Here is a 21203-nt window from a genome sequence, read left to right as displayed (position 1 = left end):
GCTTTCAAACCAGAATTCTTCAGCTAAGTGAGGATTGTTAAAATTAAATATCAGAGTAAAACATAAATGTATGAGAAAAGAACAATGAAGAAACCAAAAGGGGAATAAAAATGCAAGAGCTACAAGAAAGACTAGAAAAAACCTAGTTAATATGAATATGTAAACTGAATGAATAAACATAAGAGCCTTTCATGCATACTAAAAATGAATATGAATAATAAATAGGAAGACAAAGTTTATTTTGCAGATAAATAATTCACCACAGCTTGATGCTTATTCATGGGTATATAGTATGAAAATTTAGTAGGGCGTAAAAACTTCTACATCTGATTGGTATTCAAATCAGCACCTTCCAGATGAAAGGCTGGTACACAACCACTCCACTACAGAGATTAGTAGTATTTTGCATCAAGACAAATGGAGAGGTAAAGAGAGAAGTTCCTAAAGAAAATGAAAAGAATGGCTAGGAATAAATGTGTTTAGTCAAGACTGATTGAGGCAAACCTGATATTAGGACAGACATAAGAAAAGTCCAAAAGAATTGATTTAATTAACTGAGAGAACCCACCTTCTATGAGTTTACTGTCGTCTAATTCCCCAGATGTTTGATGACGAAGCCACTGACGTTCCTTAGATTTAGCTTGTACACTGCTCAGAATCACCCTTAAAGCTTGCACCTTAAAAAAATATGGACATAATATAACTGCAAGATAAAAACTTTCTTAAACATGCCACAACTGCATCTATTTACAATTTAATTCACTTAACTGCACTCAATAACTTAAATTAATACATTTATTAATTCTGCCATTCAGATTATAAATATAAAAGTGGTTTGTTGGGACAATAGCCTCAATACAAGGAATGGTAATTTTTTGGTATGATCTTTAATAGAAAATAACACCAATATATGGGATATGTTTTACAAAGTTTTTAACAGATATCCAAACCTACATACAAAACAGGTTGAAAACAATGTACATTAAAACAGAAGCAATTTCATTTTAATCATAAAATTTTGTGAAATGACAAAATAAATTTTAATTACAGGCTTGGGTTCAAGACCATGAATGAACATATATAACTGTAACATCAGTATTTCATGACAGAGGGCTGTTTTCATACATTTAAAGTAATGAAGGCTTGTTCAAAAATAAATTTCAACTTCAGTATTGTAATCGAAAACAAAGAACATTTTTTGAAAGAGGTAGACGTTTGTTTATTTTGTTTTGTTTTTTAGTACCCCCACTGTTGGGTTTGGTTGCAAAAAAAAAAAAACAATATCTGGATAATCAGTAACAAATCTTCACCAAAAAATTTGCAATCTGTAGTTGTACTCATGCAACTGAATAATACATATTTGTTTTGGCAGGTATTAGAAACATCCAACATAATTTTCTTTTTCTCTTGAAGTACGCTATAAAATATACATACATATTGTATGATGATTACACTACATTCTCTATAGAAAGCAGTGAGATAATCTGCCATAGTGAAAACATAAAAAATACATTCACTGTATGAGTGTGATGTAAAAGTGCTGGGTAATTGCTGAAGTTATTACTTTTGTAAATAAGTGAATTTAATATTTCTAGGAAAAACTTTCAACAAGATTTCTTACATATTAATCAACCAACAAGAATTTCTCCAAGTATTTATTCCTTTGTTTCTTTAATTAATATAAAAATGTGAATAGTAAATTTTCTTGATGTTGTATTAATAGAAAGAAATACAGGCAAAAAATCATTAAATGAATAATACTTTATCAATTTACCAATTGGTTTTGCTAATACTATAAGGGATTGATCTATGGTGAAGCATTTCTGCTAGTTAATGGACATTGATAAAATATCTGACTGTTGATTACTTTCTGACACTCTCTTCCAAACGAATAACTAATTTATTTTTTTAATTACCACCAGATAATAATTAAATAATATGACTACTAATCCTTTTCATCTCATTAATAATTAATAATACCAAAATTATATAAACTTTAATTTAATCTATAATCAGGCAGCAATCTGAAAAGATAGGATTATTCACAATAAAGCAACAGTACATCCTTTAAATATTGGTAATATTTCATTTCATGCAACATAAATTTCTTATTTCATATTCATATTTTATAATTCTTATTTCATAAATCATATTTCCTTTTCAAATTATCTCCTACATCATTCACTGTATCAACAAAATATTTGCAACTTTTTCAAAAATCAATTTATGTTCTTGAATAATAACGACTCATGGAAAATGTTCTTCTCTCAAGCACTTTTGCTCTATAACGCTGAAAAATTTCACATCATACTTACATTTCTTACATTCAACCAAGTTTCCATCTATTTCCACTAGCTCTGCATTTTTAAGTTTAATTATGCTTGAATTTCACAATTCTTATTCTTGATTGACTTATTCACTTTAAAATTTTATAATTTGCACAAAAGAATACAGGAAATTACAGCAATTGGCAGATTAACTATGACCATGATTGATTGACTTTATACCATACAGCATGACTTATAAATTATTGAAATTTATTAATCAAGAAAACATTAAATATGATTTAATAATCTCTTTTATGTAATTAAATAAGCTTGTGATGAATATTCATAATGATAGATGTGACTATGGTTAAATAATATACATGACTCAAATTTGATTAAAATAAGCATAGGTGATGATGTTGCTTTTGATCTTTGGAGCAATGCATTATCACCTACTACCCATCATAATGTAAACTGGTAACCAAGTATCTAAGTTGTTTTCAAAGGTTTTCAACTATAATACTGCTTAATCTGATAAATATAAATTCAATGAGGAAAACATAAATTTCACAACATTTCATTTTTATCAAAAGATTACTGCATAACATTAATTGGTGTATGTTTATTGATGTTTGTCCATTATTGCAATTTTTCACTTAAGCTCATATACTTTCTACATTATGCATATAGATTTGTGTTACAGGACCAAAAGAAGGTGTTTACAGTGAAATTTTCATACTGTTGGCAGTACGCTCTCCATTTTTTCAATAATTTGGTTTGGATTATTATTGTATTTTCTTCTATTCAAGTCTCATATATTACATTTCAATAACTGATTTCAGTCCACCAATCTCCAATGGGTTATTAAACAAATTGTACTCAAGGGATTTCATTGAGAGTAAATTGGAGTCAATACAAATATTATGATTAACTCAGATAACACATAATTCTACTGATATACATTCTTTACTCCAGCAGTAAATTAGATTTATTACAGCAAAGTAATCTAAATAAGAATTATAGGAAGATATTTTTTCTATCAATTGTTTAGACTCTCTGCACTTTTTCATAGAACGTGCCAAATTGTATTCTTCTAAGGTATTGTTAATTTTGATTATGTTACTAAACTGTATTTGATTTTAATACAAAACTGTGAATTGAATAAAAAGTGTACAAGATATTTTCAGCTTTGGGTGCTGGAAAATGGGAAATATAAATCTTACACAAAGTGAACTTAATTATAGCATATTGCTTAAAAAAATGTTAAATATAAAAATATAAAATATAAAATTAAAATATATGTTCACAGTTTTTATATACATCAACTTACGAAAGTTGGTGCTATAGAACAATTCATCTTTTGTATACTGTATGTTTTGTGCACTCTGAGTGATAACAAATTGATTTACAGTTTTTGCTACACTAACTTCTGTGGCAGTCTGGCAGTGTTTCTCCCTTTCATTGGAAGGTAGTGAATGAAGTTCAATCTCAGTAAGACTTGACATTTTTCATATGCAACAAAAATTTCTTTCTGACTTTCTGATTAAGGAGGATAGCTATAATTGTAAATATTTTAAGTAACAAACCAGAGTGAATTAATACAGAGATTCTAAAACTCACTTCATAATGTTTTCAGTCACTACTGCAGATGTCTTCATTTACTGAAATTGTCTTAACTAAAGTGGCAGAAAATATTATGAAGTTAGTTTTAGAATCTCAGAATCTTCAGTCTATCATTTATAACATTTAGTTTTAAACTTTTTTAGTTTTTGACATGGTCAAAAACATAGTGAAAATTAATTATAATATTATTATCATCATACATTTCAACTTAGTAAGAATTATTTGCTTTTACCTGTTTTGCAACAGCAGATGAAAATGATTCATATACAGTAGCATCATATTCACTCATTTTTATTTCTTCTAATCTTTGTTTAAATGCCTTTTTTGCCATCTCACGTGCTGCATGCTTTACATGTTCTGGTACTGCAGCTTTTTCTTCATCACTAACCTAAGAGCAATTATAACATTCACAAAAACTCAAAAGAAAGTACGTAACAGGATAATTAAACAACAACAATAATGTAATTGTTATATTTTCCAAACAATAATAAAAATTTATGGCTATGATTAACAGGTTGTTCTCTCTCCATAAAATGCAAGAAAGACACAAAAAACTGATTCAGAATGAAATAAGAGAAAATAAATCTACCTCATATATCACTTTACTCTCATTTTTATTTAGTACTAGGTAACTTAGCACTAGGTTTTTATTTAGTTATAGGTAAAATAATTATATACATAGCTTCTAGGTCAGCTGCTATTAAGTTTTATTCCTACAACAAGGATATACAGTTTTTTCACTTATTATGATATGAGTAAAAGCACATCTAAAGTGAAAAGAAAGTGCTATTTTAATTTTATTATTTTTCTCTGAAATAAAATCAAAAAGAAAATGTTAAAAAAAAATTAATGCACATAGAGTTCATCTAAAACATATTTTTCAATTGTTAAATCTTGTAGACAAGGTAAAAGGCTGAGGCCTATTCAGAAAGTAAATACTGTTTTCTTCTATCACCATTTCAATGCTACAATCGCAGCTCTGAGCATGTGTGCCACATTCTCTCAATCACTGGCTTTCGATGATGCCATTATAAGTACATCAATGTTTCTTTACAATTACCATTTGAAATTTTCAGTCAATCAAGAATCCCATTGGGTGTGAAATTAGGACAGTTATTTGTTTTTAAACACAAGAAATTTCAAACCAACTGATAATTATTTGCAAAATGAAGTCTATGGTGAAAAAGTTATGACTGACGGAATAGTTAAAAAGTGGGTGTAGTAGTTCAATGTGGGATGCAGTAATGTGCAAAATAAGCAAAGGAGTGAGCATACTTCCATTGTGAACAATGATTTGGCTATGCACGTGAATGAAAAAATTAAAGAAAATCAATGAGTTACAATTTCTTCAATATGTATTGAGCTCCCTGAACTTTCACAAAAAAAATTCTGCGTGAAATCATAAGACAAAACGGAGCTATCACAAATTTTGCTTTCGGTGATCAAAAATATTGACAGAGGTTCACAAAACCAAGTGGTTAGACCAAGTCTGATTGAACAATTTGGCTGGGAGAAATTGAAGCATCTACCTTATAGAGCTGACTTGGTAGCAAGTGACTACCACTTGATCTCCATCTCAAGCAATCCTTTGCTGGTAAGTACTACAATAATGATGTCGATGCGAAAAATGCAGTACAACTGTCATTATCTTCACTTACAGTGCCTTTCTTGAAGAAGGAATGGCGCTGTAATAAATAATAGTGGAAATTATGTAGAAAATTATTTCTACATAATTACCATTCCAAGAGTAAGATATACTCTTCCATGAAATAATATTTTATTTAATACTATTAGTTTTTATTTAATATTTCCATCTCTTTAGAAAAACTAGGAAAACAAAACTATTATTTATTTTTCAGTTCAATCCTCTTACAGAAGGTTTAAAATAAAATCTTGCAATAAATTTTCATATACAGTCATACATTGTTTAATGAAGAGGATACATTAAAATTACATGTTAAATGAAACTTCATAATCAGAGGTAAAAATATGGTTGGGATAGGAATAAGTTCCTTGATAAATAAAATACATATATATTTATGTTATCTTTAAGGAAATTAATTTTTATTAAACAAATTTTTAATCCGTTCAAAACATCAATATTAAAAATATTTATTTTAATCGATAACAAAATTTTTTTTTGTATATGCATTAAAAAAAAATATTTGCAACTGAATTAAATAATAATCACATAGCTGTTTAGGAAGAAATATTTTTTGTTGCAAAACGATCAGTTATTACAATTGTACAATACACCTTTTGAAAATGTGAATCTAAACTTGATTGTTTACGGTCCTTTTCTCTTTTTAATAATTGCTTGTACAGAGTATTTTGTATATTATTATTTTTTTTTTAGAATAATATTTCTTTCTAGATCTGGATAATTTTCACAAAAGAGATTTTAAGTGTTATCTACATCATTCCAACATCTTTTCAAATCTTCTAGTGTTAATATTTTTTTTCAGTAGGAACTTCATTTACCAGACAAATTTCATCATTTTTTTACTTTGTTATTAACAAGATTTTCTAAATCTTCTACTCATGAGATACATTAATAGTTAATTTGTGTTTCTAAACATATATAAAGTTTTTATATCTTTAATTATGTTCAATAAGTTCATATTTTTAAATAATAAATAATGTGTAATTTACAAAAGTTTATAAAAAAGTAAAATAAATAGAATAAAATAAAATTTTAAAAAGTAACCTAAAAAGATTATAAATTAAGGACTTATTTATTTATAAATATACTTAGTTATAAAGTAAATATACTAGTTAAATATAACTAAGTAAATATACTTAAATAACTAAATATAAAAACTAAGTAAATAAAATAAATAACAAAGTAAATATACTTAGTTATTTATAAATAATGGTTATTTATAATCTAACTTTGTTATTAATAATGGCTTCGAATTTTGTAGTTAGCATCAGTTCCAAATCATTACTTTTTGTTTGATGTTTTAAAAGTACCTTTTTTACCTTTGTTAGAGATTATGCAATTAATAATATCACATTTCTTGTTATTGTTTTGTTTAGCCATCCCCTTCTTCTGCCTCATCTTATCTGAATGTATGTCCTAAAACACAACTTTTTTAGTGACTCTTGAGTTCAGTATGCTTCAAATTTAACTTTAAGTTACCCATTTTATCATGATTCAATATGTGCTCTTTGTTCAACTTTCATAACTGTGGTACTTACTTTTTCCAGCTGTTAAATCATGCCACTTTCTTTTTTTGAAGATCAGATGAATAGAATTTTTCTCTAACTGCTTTATAACTTTCTACTTCACAATTCAATTTAAAATTATCATTATCTTCTGCAAGTTAACTTGCATACCTCACTCTACTTTAATAATTAATTTAATTTGTACTTTATTTTAATCTGGATAATATAACAATAACTGAGCGTTTGAAAAATATTTTCAAGCTCTCAATATCCAATTAAACGGTCCTTTGAAAACAAGATTACTAAATTTTGTAATAAGAATTTGTTTCTCTTTGGAATGGTTCAACAAACCTTTTGAGGGATGGCTAAAATTGAAATTAAAACATTTTACCACTTACAAAGGCAAAATATCTCCCAGCTTTTAAGTTTCTGGTCTCAGCGCCCCATTTCAACCCCTATTTATTTTACCTCTTAAATCATTTCTAAGTAAATCAGTAAGGGCTTATTTAAGTATGAATACAGATAGTTAAATAAATAATTAATTAAACAAAAATTTGAGATCTTATAAATAACTAACTTAAAACATATTTATTATGCTAATTTTTTTACATACACGATATTCTATTATTTTATATGCAAAACTTGTTATGAATATTAGTCACTAATAATTATACTGACCTTTTCTAACCTTTTTATACTGAATCAAAGAAAGTCGTTTCTAATTTGGAATAGTTAACATGGCTATGTCTTAAACCAATAAATTGTGAGATCAATAATAGATAATTTAATTATTAGATCATTCATGTGTAATGATGCATATGTGATGTTAAGCATAATATTTTACCACCACACATGAACTTCTCAAACAGAATTAGGTACTTATCCAATGAATATATCTCCAACAAATCGATTTCTCTCCAATACAGTAATGATTTGTTGCAAGTGCCACATAAAGTTGAACAAAAATTTTTGAAAAAGTATACAAGAAGTGAAACGATTTTAACACTCCATAACATATTCTGGATTTATTACTTATTCATAAATAAGTAATAAAAATAATAGATGATTCAAAAAGTATCTCTTAAACACAGACAAATATTAAACAACTTTATAAAATGAACAAACCACAAATTTTAATGGCATCTACCTTAATTGATTTTAATTTGGAGAAATTTTTATTACTTTGAATCTTTTTGAAGTATGAAACTTTTGAAAATTTTTAAAAATTAAATTTTTAAATCAAACAAATCTTAAAACAAAGTAAAAATTGTAAGAAAATAAAACACTAAAAGGCTCAGGTATCATAGCCTACTTTGCAGAAACAGCTGACAGGGAACAATATATTCAAAATGTACCACACTGCAAACACAAAAAAGAAGCTTTCTTAATTCTAATAAAAAATTATGCCGTGACATTATTTAAAAAGTTTTAATATTTCTGATCAGTTTAGTGAAAATATACGTTAACAATACTGTCACTGGGAATAAAGATCCGACAACTGGATCATAGTCTTATATGGTAAAAGTATCCAATCTGATATTTCAGATTCCAAAAAGAAAGAAAGACCAGAAGTTGGAAGTTGAACTGCATCAGTTTACAGAGACAACAACATGCAGAATTTTATACAAATAGAAACTTAAACTGAATCTAATAATCAGCAAAATAAGGACAAAAACAAAACAAACATAATTAAACAAAAAACCTGTTTTGTTTTTTTAATTGAAAAGTTAATAACTTAATACCTGATGCACAGTATGCCCTGCATCCAATCGATAGGGACCACCCTTCCCACCTAACCCAGCAGTATCACGTCCTCCAGTACCGCCAGCCCAAGTATTACCTCCAACATGAGGATCTCCTTTTGGATCTACTTTACCATGTTTAGGTGAAGAGACATCCAAACCACTCTCTTTTTCTATGGTCAGTTGAACATGTTTTCTACCTAGCCAAACAAAATGTAAATGACGGATATACAGAAAACTGTTTTTAAGACCAAATAAAAGTAAATAAATGTGTTAAAATAAACATAACAAAGCTGAAATTATTTTAACAACATGATAATGTGAAATATAGATACAGAAATTAAAAAAACGAGATGCATATCATTCAATAAAACTAAATGGTCTGGGAGTAGCACAAAAGTTACAAATTAATATAATATGCGTGGAATTTTTCATACGCTACAAAATTTCATTTCTATACTTCCATATTCAACATACAAGTTTTTCAAAGCTTCTAATTTCATCAACCAAAAATAAAATATACTGTTAGTTATTTTAAGATTCAAAGATATTGAATTTAGAAGTAATTAAATTACTTCTTTTTATCAAAAGAAGCAATTTAATTTCTCAAACATGGTTACCGCTGATTATTTAATTAATAAATTATTAAAAAATGAAAATCCACTTTACCAGCAAATTAAGTGTGACTAGAGATTTTTCAGTTTATTTCAAAACCATCATCAAGAGGTAATAGGAATTTGCTTTTTTTTCTACCACCAAAATCATTTTGTTTATTTTATGTCTTTTAGGTTAAATTTTATAAACATAGCACCATTGGTATTTTATATATAAAATATAAATAATGAAAATACAACTTGCTAACAATTATAGAATTTTAAATCTATTCAAGCATTTTCGGACCTTCATCTATTATCAGGAATAAATTCCTGATTAAGATTAAAAGTGCTTAAAAGCACTTGATTAAGATTAAAAATGTTTTTTTTATCATAACAATTGATTGTTATTGTATAAAAGCTTCAGTACTATAAGTATAGTAACAGTCAATGTAATCTCAATTGTTGATAACAATTGAGATTCTTTTAATGACATGACATGTTTTTACTTTACATTGACTGTTACTATACTTTAGGTACTTAAGTTTTTATACAATGACAATCAATTGTTATGATATAAAACATTGAAACATTTTTAAACTCAATCAAGTGCATATTCCTGATGATGGACGAAGGTCTGAAGGCAATTGAATAGATTTAACAATTTATAATTGTTGACAAGTTGTATTTTCATTATTTATGTCTTTTTTTTTTTAATATAGGTACAAAAATTTACTCACGTTACAATTGGTGTTGCATTTCTAAGAATTTATGAAGCTATGGTATTTCATCCTGATAAATTTTACTGCTTTACTAAAACCCATTTTTACTTTTATCATTGTAAAAAAAAAAACAGTTTTCAAAATCCTTTAAATGTTTATTTTACGACAAGCTGGGGAACAATCTTCAAATATTTTTATCAGAGAAAAAACAGACTCAATGAATAGGGAAACAATCAGTACCAACTACGACAGCAAAATCCAAAATGTTAATTTATAATTATTTATTTAAAACAAAAATTGTAAAAATAATTAGTTAAAACAATTTAAGGCAATGAAATGGAAAGCAATTAAGTACGATTTTATTAATGTGATTACACAGAATAAGTTTACCTTCAGGATTAGAATGTGGAGTCAATGAAACTGGTAATTTATATTCGTTTAATACTTCAAGAAGTGTATCTTTAACATCTTTACTGTACCTATCAAAATCAAACACATTTCCAATAGCATTTGATATTGTGTCATTAGGAAATGCCTGTAACAAAATTGAACTTCCTTAAAATTTCTTACCATTCCTCAAAAATAGCTAAGAACATTAAAAAACCAAAATTTTATTAAAAATCATCAGTTTAATCATTGTACATTCTAAATTTAAATCTAATTTTAAAACTGCAGTAGACACAAATATCATTCACAAATTAATTTTTTTTTAATTCTTTTAAATTGCATAAAATAAATTTCTAATAGGTATAATTTACTTTTTCAGTTAAACTGCTTCTCATTAGAAAGTAAGCTTCATTCTTTCGTACCTTTTTATCTTCATAATTGTGTAAGCAATCTATAAGCAGTCATTTATGTACTGAACATAATACTAACACTTCTACATATTAGCTCACTCTTTGCTCATCACACAGCATGAATCTAGGACAAATACTCAACTGTACAGCAAACTCACATGGTAAAATTATCTGTCTGTCTTTATAATACAATCTGTATTAAACCAAAAAAAAACCAAACTTCACCCTTTTATATTTTACTGCACTTTTAATAACTATTCAATGAATTACAGCTGTTGAGTTTTTGTTCGAGTTGAAACTATTTTTACAAGCAACCCTATCAACATGATAATACTGTCCATTAAAAGTACTTAATTAAGAAAGAATAGGAAAGCTGAACAGACTAAAGAATGAACAAAATAGAAAACTGAAAAATCATCATCTATATTAATAACTGTAATTTGTATTAATAATAATAATAAAAAAAAATTATAAATATTTATTGTAATTAAATATTTGGTAAAAACTCAAATGATCTGCTTTTCATCACTTATTATTTATCATACAAAATTAATAGAAATATAGTAATAACATTCACTTTTGCAAAAAAAATTTGAGAACATATAATAACTTTGATCTTTTCACTTGAAATTAATAATTCACTTGCTTACAAAATCAATGAAAAAATTTTTGATTGGTTAAAAACATAATATAGAGAATCATGCAAATTATTCAGTTAACATTGAAATACATAGTATAGGCAAATACAACTACAGCAACCCAGTCACTAAAATATATAATAATATAATGAGATTAATATATTTCAATTAACCACACGTCTCAGGAATGGTCAACCTGATCCAGACCAAATGTTTACTGGTACATTTACATTTATATGCATTACATCTGCAGTTTCATCAGGCCTGGCAAGCTGGTAGCAGTAATTGCATTTGCCTATACACAAGCACCCAGACCTGGCAGTAGCTGGAAAACTTGCTGCATAAATGTACATAATTCAGATTGATAGAATTGTTTCGGAAGCCATTTGGGTTGACTCAAATAGGTACTTTTAATTTTTATGGACTTTCCAAAACGTATCCCATTACAAATAATATTATATAACATAATCTGAACATATAAGACAAAAAAAAAAATTTTAGCCAAAAGACGTATTAGTTCCAACAGTCTTATCATAAAATATGTTAGTAATTTAAAAATATATAATTATTAAAATAAATAATTTATTCATTAATTATAAGAAATTTATTACAACTCTTAAAGTGTTAAACATAATTTTTTCCAAGAACTAGACATGTGACTGATTACATTAATTTACAGTGTTTATAAAGTCTACTTAGTATTTAAACATATTGAAATAAAATTGTACACTTGCCTGCAGGTGTTTTACAATATTTACAACTTCTCTAGTTGAATAAGGATATGACACAAGACCTTGATCAGCTAAATCTCGTAATTTACCAAAAGCTGCTACAAGTCTGGTAATCAGATCTTTTGGTACATTTGGTCCATACCTTGACAACAACAGCACTTCTGACTCTGGACTTGGGTTATCAATAGCATGACAACTAAATAAATCTCCTAAAAAATTAAAAAATATACATTTTTGTTAACATCATTAACAAATATAAATTAAAGATATTTTATAAAAACAATTATGCAATTCAAAAAATTTCACAATTGCAAAAAATGAGAATAAAAAATTCATAGAATAATGACAAATTAAATTTTTTGGATAAATTTAAAAAAAAAATCTTATAAGGCAAGTAGTTAAAAACTCAAAGTTTCAAAAAAATTAGTTTTATACAAAAAAAAAAATACTCAAATCAAAATGTATACTGATATTTTATATTTAAAAACAACTAGACTTATCTTAATACTTTTCACTTGTACAATAAAAATTTATTTCTTCTACAGTATATCTTAAAATCTCTTTATTAGAAAAAAAATGATCACCCCCCCCCCCCCTAATTCTCAATATCTATTGCAAAAGCACATTTTTAACAGTTGTCCAGTTGTCTTCTGGTTACCTTACAATACATGACCTTATAACCACCATTAAATAATCACAAAGCTATACTCAATCTCTCCGTAGAAAGTATTTAATGAGACATACAATTAATAATACTTGAGCTATACTCAATCTCTCCGTAGAAAGTATTTAATAAGACATACAATTAATGTCATTTAATATATTTAATATTACCAAATATTAAATATTTGGTAAAACTCAAATGATTTGCTTTTTATTATTTATTTATCTTACAAAATTAATAAAGATATAGTAATAATATTCAATTTTGCAAAATAAATTTGAGAAAATATATCCTGATGTTTTTTATGAAATTAATAATTCAGTTGCTTACAAATCAATTAAAAAAATGTTGACTGGATAAAAATATAATATAGAGAATCATGGAAATTATTCAAAGTTAACGTTAAAATACATATAGGCAAATACAACTACAGCAACCCAGTCACTAAAATATTAAATAATATAATATGATAATATATTCATATTAATATATTTCAATTAACCACACATCTCAGGGGTGATATTTATGAAGACAGGTGCACTAATTTTCTTGTAACTTCTAATTTTACTTTTGATACTAATAAATTCTATCAATAATTTTATTTTACATGAAAGCTTTGCTTTCCTCTTAATCATGACAAACAGAGTTCACTCCAGTACCAGGTCTAAAAAGGGAAAATTTTATACTACCAGGATGAAAGCCATTTACTTTATTAAAAGAAATATTCTCTCCTCCATGGCTGTCATTGTTCATTCTTATGTTTATAAACTTTTTGTGTTTCAAGGCAATTTATTATTGAGGATATGGTCATTGTAGTTTTTAATAAAACTTTCTGTAAGTAAAACTTTAGAAAATTAAGCAACAACTCCTGTTTAATTTCACAAACAATACAACATAGTTTATTGTCAACTTGGTAAAGGAGTGGAAAATAGAAAATGTAAATGTAAAATTGGAAAATTATTAATTTTCCAAGTAAAAGCTTGACACACAGAACACAAATCATATTAGTTAAAAATTAGTATTATCAATTCTTTATTTCAGTTACTGAGCCTCCACTGGTTATTGCATTCTTATTAATAATGGCCTGGTGAATTTAGGAAAAAAATATGTTTTGCCCACTACTTTCATTTTTTAAAAGCCAAATACATTTTGTTACCATTATCAACTTCCACAGTTTCTATGTTTATCTAACAGTATTACTAATAATAAGATAAAATAAGGTCAGTTTTGAAACTAAAACACACTGACAGATAAAAATGAATTACAATCAAAATAATCGACTAGTCCTTCCATAAAATCATTATTGACTTCCAGACCTTTTAATACTATTTCAATTGCTTTCTTACATCACTGTTGTAAAGTATTGTGCTTGTATCTTAAACTTGGTAACATCATTCTTCAATTTACCATCATTTCCAAATTCATCAATCTGAGCAATTTCATTAAATACATGAATAAGTAGTAATCACTTGGGTGTGAGATCAAGGCTACAGGAGGGATAGACAAAATTTTCCAGTTAAATTTTTCCAACAGTTGCAAAGTCTGAGCTGCCATAAGAAGTCAAGCATTATCCTGCAAGCGCACAACCCAACAGGATAACAAGCCACATATTCTAATTTAAATGGTACATCCTTTCAGCAGGTATCTGTAGAATGCTTCAGCAGTATTAGTTACTCCATCTCCTTCTTCTTCATCTTTTCCTTCTTACTTCCAACATTGGATTAATAGTCACTCCATGTTCCAGAAAATCAATCAACAAGATATCTTTCTTACCCCAGAAAACGATGGCCACAATTTTTGGGGCAGAAGGTGCATGCTTAAATTCCTTTGCATTTTGAAATGATGAGTGCCACTAATTTATATTCATATTTATGAAGGAAATCCGGATTTCATTCTTGGTGACAATTCAAATAATCCATCCCCTTTATTTTCAAAATGCTACATAAGATTTTAAGCTAAAAACAGATGTTTCTGTTTTTATGAATTAACATGAATTTTTGCATTTACTTCTTCCTATAACTCATCTGATATTAATAATAGGATAACTATTAAAAAAAAAAAACTTCACTTTACAACTTCAGCATTCAATCATCATTCCATAAACAAATGACATCATCGCCTAACTTTATTATCACTCATAATGTTTGGCCCATAAACTTTGTTTATGGGCCATAAGTTGGTTGTGAGTTTCACAACCAAAGTTGGTTATGAATTTCAGGAACATTACTGTCTTTTGTTAACAAAAATCATAATACAAACCTCAGAGCTGGTAGGATTATAGTTTGTAGCACTCAAGGTAGTTTCGCTCACAGTCACACACCACAACAATCACATAGCTGATGCTGACTAAATGGATGATAGCCTTTTATTATAACATATAGAAACACAGTGCAAGGCAATCTCATTTTGTTGTCACAACTGGCAAAAATTCTTCACTTAACACAAACTTCACTTAAACAAACACCTTATATATTTTGTTTTCTAGTATCTGTCTTCTCTTTAATAATAGAGCTTCTTACCCTGATTAAATCATTCTACTTTCTAAGTTAATCCATCTATTTACTTAAATTTACTATTTTACTTAAGGTCACACTATTTACCTAACAGAATTAATGTGCAACCATAACACTGAAACTTATATAATGTGTTGTGCATACTAATAATAACTGACCAACTTCATAAATAAATTGAAATGATCTTTTCAGAACAGTTGCTTTATCAGCGAGTCTATAAGTGGCGCAATTGTAAATTGCAATTTCTTTAAGCAGTTGTGAAAACTGTTGTGTAATTGGTTAAATAGAATATTTTATCTGCACTGTGTTTGTTTATGAATATGTTGTTTTAATCAAATTTAGTGTCTGTGTATTTCAAATTGCAAATTTATTAAGTTACAGTTTTTAACAAGTAATAGTAACATTTTGCACATTGTGGTTAATATATTTATACGTACTTATATTAGATTACTTACAAATGCTAATTCAATTGTGGGTATTTTGTTGTTTTTTTTTTGGGGGGGGGGGGAACGTTTTTATGTTATCATCGCCCAGAAAACAAAAACATAAAACATAGAATCTAATAAAACAACAACAAAAATTAAAACAAAATAAAAACATACACAAGAAATTTAAAAACAAAATTAAAACTTAAATTAAATTTTACTTATAAAATAAAAATAAAAAACTTTAACTAAAACATTAACACAATACATACAACTACTATCACAGCTAACATAACAAAAATTTAATTATAACCACTATCACAGATAACAACTTTATGTCACAGATTACAACTACATATACACATATATAAAACTAATAAAAATAAAATAAATTTAACAAACTCCAAGAGGAGTGTAAAAGGCTTCTTCTCAGATAACAGAAAAAATAAAAATTTCAAATCAAATCCATAACAGTGAAAATTAAAACAACTGTACTAAAAAGAATCTAAAATACCAAGACTTTGAAGAAATAAAAACACCTGGCCCAAAACTTCTTTGCCATTGCCCAGGATTTGACGAATGTTCCTGGGCAATTTAAATTTCCGACGCAAGGCCGCATAACGCATGCAAACCACAAGGATGTGGTGCACAGTCAAACAGCAGTTACATCTTATGCATACTGATGCATTCACTGCTGACATCAAGTACCCATGAGTAGCTCTCATATGTTCTATCTGCAATCAAGCAAGAGCCACTTCCTCATGATTAATTTTCCTGTATGAGGATCCCATGGCAAGACAGGGCCTTTAATATGTCAGAATTTGTTATCTACTGTAGCCTTTCAGTCATCTTGCCACTTTGTACGAAGAGTTTATTGTAGGTAGCTAATAAAGTCGGATGCAGTAACACTGCAGAAGATGAAAGAAGTTCTCCTTCATGAATAAGCCTGAGAATAGATTGTTTTGGTAATCCACAAATTGCACGTATCTTTTTCCATACAATAGACGTGGAAGTGGTGCGTGAGATGGTGTCCATATATTTCCTCCATGACTTCTTCCTAGCTTGTATGAATACCACTCTAGCCTTACAGTACAAATTTAGATGTTCATCTGAAGGTCTGTGGTAAAATTTACACAGTACCTGCCATCGTTTGCTAATAACGTTTCGGCAATCACCATTCCACCAAGGAACAGGATGTCTAGAGTTTTCCAATGTTTGTGGGATATATCTATTAGCAGTCTCAAGTATCATGGACATAGAAGAGGAAAGTGATGAATAAGTCTTGAATGCATACATGCTTGTGCTTATTTTCTGCCCAAAATATATAGTACAGCAATTGAATTTAATTATATCCCTGGATTTTTTAATTTTTTTTTTATCTGCCATATGATTATAGAATTTCTTTAGTTTTGAAAGTAACATGTAAATTTTTTTCTAAAATACTGGAAATCTTGTAAAATCTCAAATGACATATTTTAGAGTTAAGTAGTTTCTGTCATTGTGTATGTTTTTTTAATTTATTCCATATTTATAGTTCTGCAATGTAGCCATTAACATGTATTAAATACTACATTTTTCTGAGTTCTACATTACAGTTACCATGTGTTTTTGGGAAAATATTTGTGAAAAAGGTTCATATTTGATTTATATTAGATAGTACTGCACATTGTTACTAATGATGATAGGTAAGAAAAATCTTCATTAAGCACATTCCCACACTTAGAAAGTAATTGGTACTTCTTTCTATTTAACCAAATAAAGTTTGTAAAAAAAAAAATTGTGGCAAATTTTTAATTTTAATTAACCCTAAGATAAAAGTATGTACTTATAGGATTTCTGGAATATTTTGGATCAAGATTATTTCCTAAAACATTATTGTCATAAGTTGCACTTTTTTACCAGCAAAATCAGCAGCATTATCATTAAAATAATACCGATAAGTCCCTGAAGTGTCAGAAATGAAATGATGTAAATTAGATAATTTTCTTAAAGTAATTCACAAAAAAGTATTTACTTGCAGATGTTCTCAATACTTTTATTAAAAGTTGAGCATACTTGTAATCTAAAAAACTGCAAAGAAGTAAAAAGCAGAAGAAATGATAAATTACAATCACCTAAAGCACCAAAAAAATCATTTCCAAGGAAAGGAAATCCTGGTCTGTTTGCAAGAACAATCATTCGAAAATCTGGATGAATTGAAATAATATTTGAAAGACCAGCTATCGCTCTAGGATCTTCAGCAGGTATTATACGTCTCCCGTCTGAAAGAATCATTTCACCAGATTCAACCAAAGTCTGTAAAAATAATTTATAATTACTTTATAAAGATAATATTAGTACCAGTAGAAAAAGTAAATGTTGTGTACAACTGATAAAACAAAAACATTAATAATTGGAATTAACAAAGGATAGCAATATGTTTGAAAAAAATCACATATATCATATTAATAGATTAATGAAGTATACTAACTGAACTCACTGACTGAGAGACCTTTCAACCCTTACATTTCTTAAAATTGACAATGTTACTACAGTAATAACATTTTTATAAAAAAATAATGCAGATAAATAAATAAAATTAATAACATTTATAACAAATTTCTTCTGTATCATGGATTCAGACTCAATCTTGATTAGTATATTCACAATTATAATTTTTTTAACTTTAATAAACATATTAACATATGTAAACTATAATAAACAATAATGATTTAATTATTGAAAGATGCATCTGAATTTGAGGTCTGTTAATTTACAGTTAATAAACTATAATGATTATTACAATAAAATTATTATTTTTAAATGTGTTGTGTGCATGTCACACACACACACGCGCGCACAGGCGCATGATTTTATTGTTCAATAAAATATTGGTTAAGATGATAAAGGTTTATGTTTGCTTTATAAGGATTTTTGCTAGCAAAAAATAAACTATTAGAAAATCAGGAAAATTAAGAATTTGGGCAAATATGGATGTATGAAATGAAAATATGTTACGTATAACACGGAAAAGAAAAACCTATGGCAAATGATGTAATAAGAAAAATAAGCAGAAGTGTAAGTAGTCTAGAATACTAAGTATAAGTGTCTAATATATATATATATATATATAAAACAGTAAGTAATAAGCAGAACAAACATATTATAACAAGAACAGAAAGTATGAATAGAAAGAATAAAGGAAATGTAATGAGGCATCTCAGTTCAATTACATGTTTTCAGTCATTTAAAAAAAAAAAGTTAAACAAAGGTATAACATTTATAGCTGTTAAAAAAAATTGCCTATTGTCATGCATACAAACTGAATAATTTAATTTGTAGATGACATCTGCTTACCTAAATGAACATTTTTGAAAACAAATTCCAATCAAATTAAGAGAAACTAATATGCATAATTGAAGATAACATTTTTTCTTTTCTTTTATGAACAGACTATGTAATTTTATGTATTATCTTAAAAGATAAAGACAGACTTTGCTGAATACAAGACAATTAAACGTTGAGGAAACAAACTCATCCTGTCCAGTCAATTTAAAAATAGTAATTATAAATTTTATTATTATTACTCATCCCTAACTACAAAGTTAAAGTAAGATTAATAAATTTATAAATGATTAATAATTTATAAATTTTATGAAACTGCTAATATATGATTACTAATAATTTTATTTCATTAAAGCAATATAATATAATTTCAAATATTTAAATATAATTTTTTAAAAAAGATTACTCTATTATTATCATTAGTAGTGTGAAATTGCAAGTCCCCTGAGACAACCAGATGGAGTCATTTACAATATGCATGGCAATTCGTATGTACCCTTTTTAATAGTCATTAATATTCTATCTTTGTTATTAATTTTCTTAAATAACATGAAACAAGTAGTTGAAGTAGAATGACCTCACTGTCTTTCCTTTACCCTAGTAACGTCCCCATTTTCTGAAGTAACAAGGCCATTCTTTCAGAAATAAAAACCTTGAATATGGATATAACATGAATCTGAAAATACATACAGGGAGAGCATCAATAACAACAGAAACTTCTATCCACTTGTTGTATTACAGCAAACAATTATTGTTGTTATTTTGCTTTTCTGAAATCTGGAAAAAATTTATTTTTTCTTTTTATAACTATTTCAAATGCATCACTTTTACATTTAGGTGTGTACATTCTATATGTACATTAAGCTTGCATGAAGCAACTGTACTCTTTTCTAATAAACAACGAAGATTCCAGTACATTTTAATGAAAATTTGTTTTCCTTCATAACTCTTTTATCATTGAAATAATGAAAATATGTAAAAACCACAATGACGATGTTAAAACATATATTTAATGAAAAAAAAAAATCTGCTACCTTAACTCAAATCAAAAAGAAATTTTTTAAAAGATGGCTAGGCTACCATACTGAAACTAACTACAGGAAAATGTTTTCAAATACCTAAGCAACAGGTAAAACCCTGAACCTATTTCTTTAATATACCTAAAAACTACTTCTTTTATACACCACCTTGTAACAAAATTATGAAAAATTGAACACTGAAAAGAAGGTAAAAAGCAGATGTAAATTTCCTTTTCTTTCATGATTCCTAGTGGTTTTTCAAATAAATTCTAAAAATAAACACTGAAAAGAATGCGCTCAAAAAAATATATAAATGACTCCCTCTTTCTTTCAATGTGATTGCTCAATCAAAACAACTTGTCAAAAAACAAGCACCTTTAACAGCGTAACTTGAAGCATAAATTTGACACTAAAGTGACATACTTTTGTAAAAGTAACATTAACATTACGTAAAATTATGAAAAACTGATGAGGAAAGGAATAATTATCTTCAAAAATGTTATCATATACCTGAGAAATGTCTCATCTTGCTTCTTTGGAAATAACTACTCCAAAACATAAGACCTCTACTAGAGGCTTTTAAATCACACATTTATTAATATGTGAAACTTTAATATTTTAACAAGATACTCAGATTCATACTTACAAGGTAATTTGAGTTAAAAAATACTAATCTAACCTACAACAATTTTATAGAGATAACCACTTCATTAAAATAACTTAAGTTTCCTGGCCTTGGTAAATTTACAACACATCAGTTATTAATTGACTACATCTTACTCTAAGGAAATGAATGAACTGCTGTTTAAAACATTCAAACTGTACATATCGTTTATAAATTGTTTACATTCAGCTTTAATTTTTACTTTATTATCATCCATATGGTTAAATTATTTCCTTTTGTAAAATTTTCATGATAACCCGTTACTAAATTGTTAAAACATAAAAAATGTAGTGTATTTTTTATTAGTGTATTT

At 27.3% G+C, this 21203-nt stretch overlaps 1 protein-coding gene across 1 annotated transcript in view; it reads right to left on the bottom strand.

The window, feature by feature from the left end:
- Positions 1-21203, bottom strand: part of c12.2 (von Willebrand factor A domain-containing protein c12.2) — a 168237-nt gene that overhangs the window by 23285 nt on the left and 123749 nt on the right. Inside the window, exons 16-21 of the mRNA XM_075374827.1 lie at positions 17998-18178; positions 12285-12490; positions 10506-10650; positions 8801-9000; positions 4123-4278; positions 569-677 (exon numbers count right to left, since the gene is read on the bottom strand). Coding sequence (XP_075230942.1) covers positions 569-677; positions 4123-4278; positions 8801-9000; positions 10506-10650; positions 12285-12490; positions 17998-18178 — 997 coding nt within the window. The remainder of the gene's footprint in view (positions 1-568; positions 678-4122; positions 4279-8800; positions 9001-10505; positions 10651-12284; positions 12491-17997; positions 18179-21203) is intronic.

The sequence above is a fragment of the Lycorma delicatula genome, chromosome 1, assembly GCF_047948215.1.
Source record: "Lycorma delicatula isolate Av1 chromosome 1, ASM4794821v1, whole genome shotgun sequence".
Taxonomy (NCBI): Eukaryota; Metazoa; Arthropoda; class Insecta; order Hemiptera; family Fulgoridae; genus Lycorma; species Lycorma delicatula.
The sequence above is the reverse complement of the archived record's forward strand: the minus strand, read 5'-3'. Positions and strand labels throughout refer to the sequence as shown.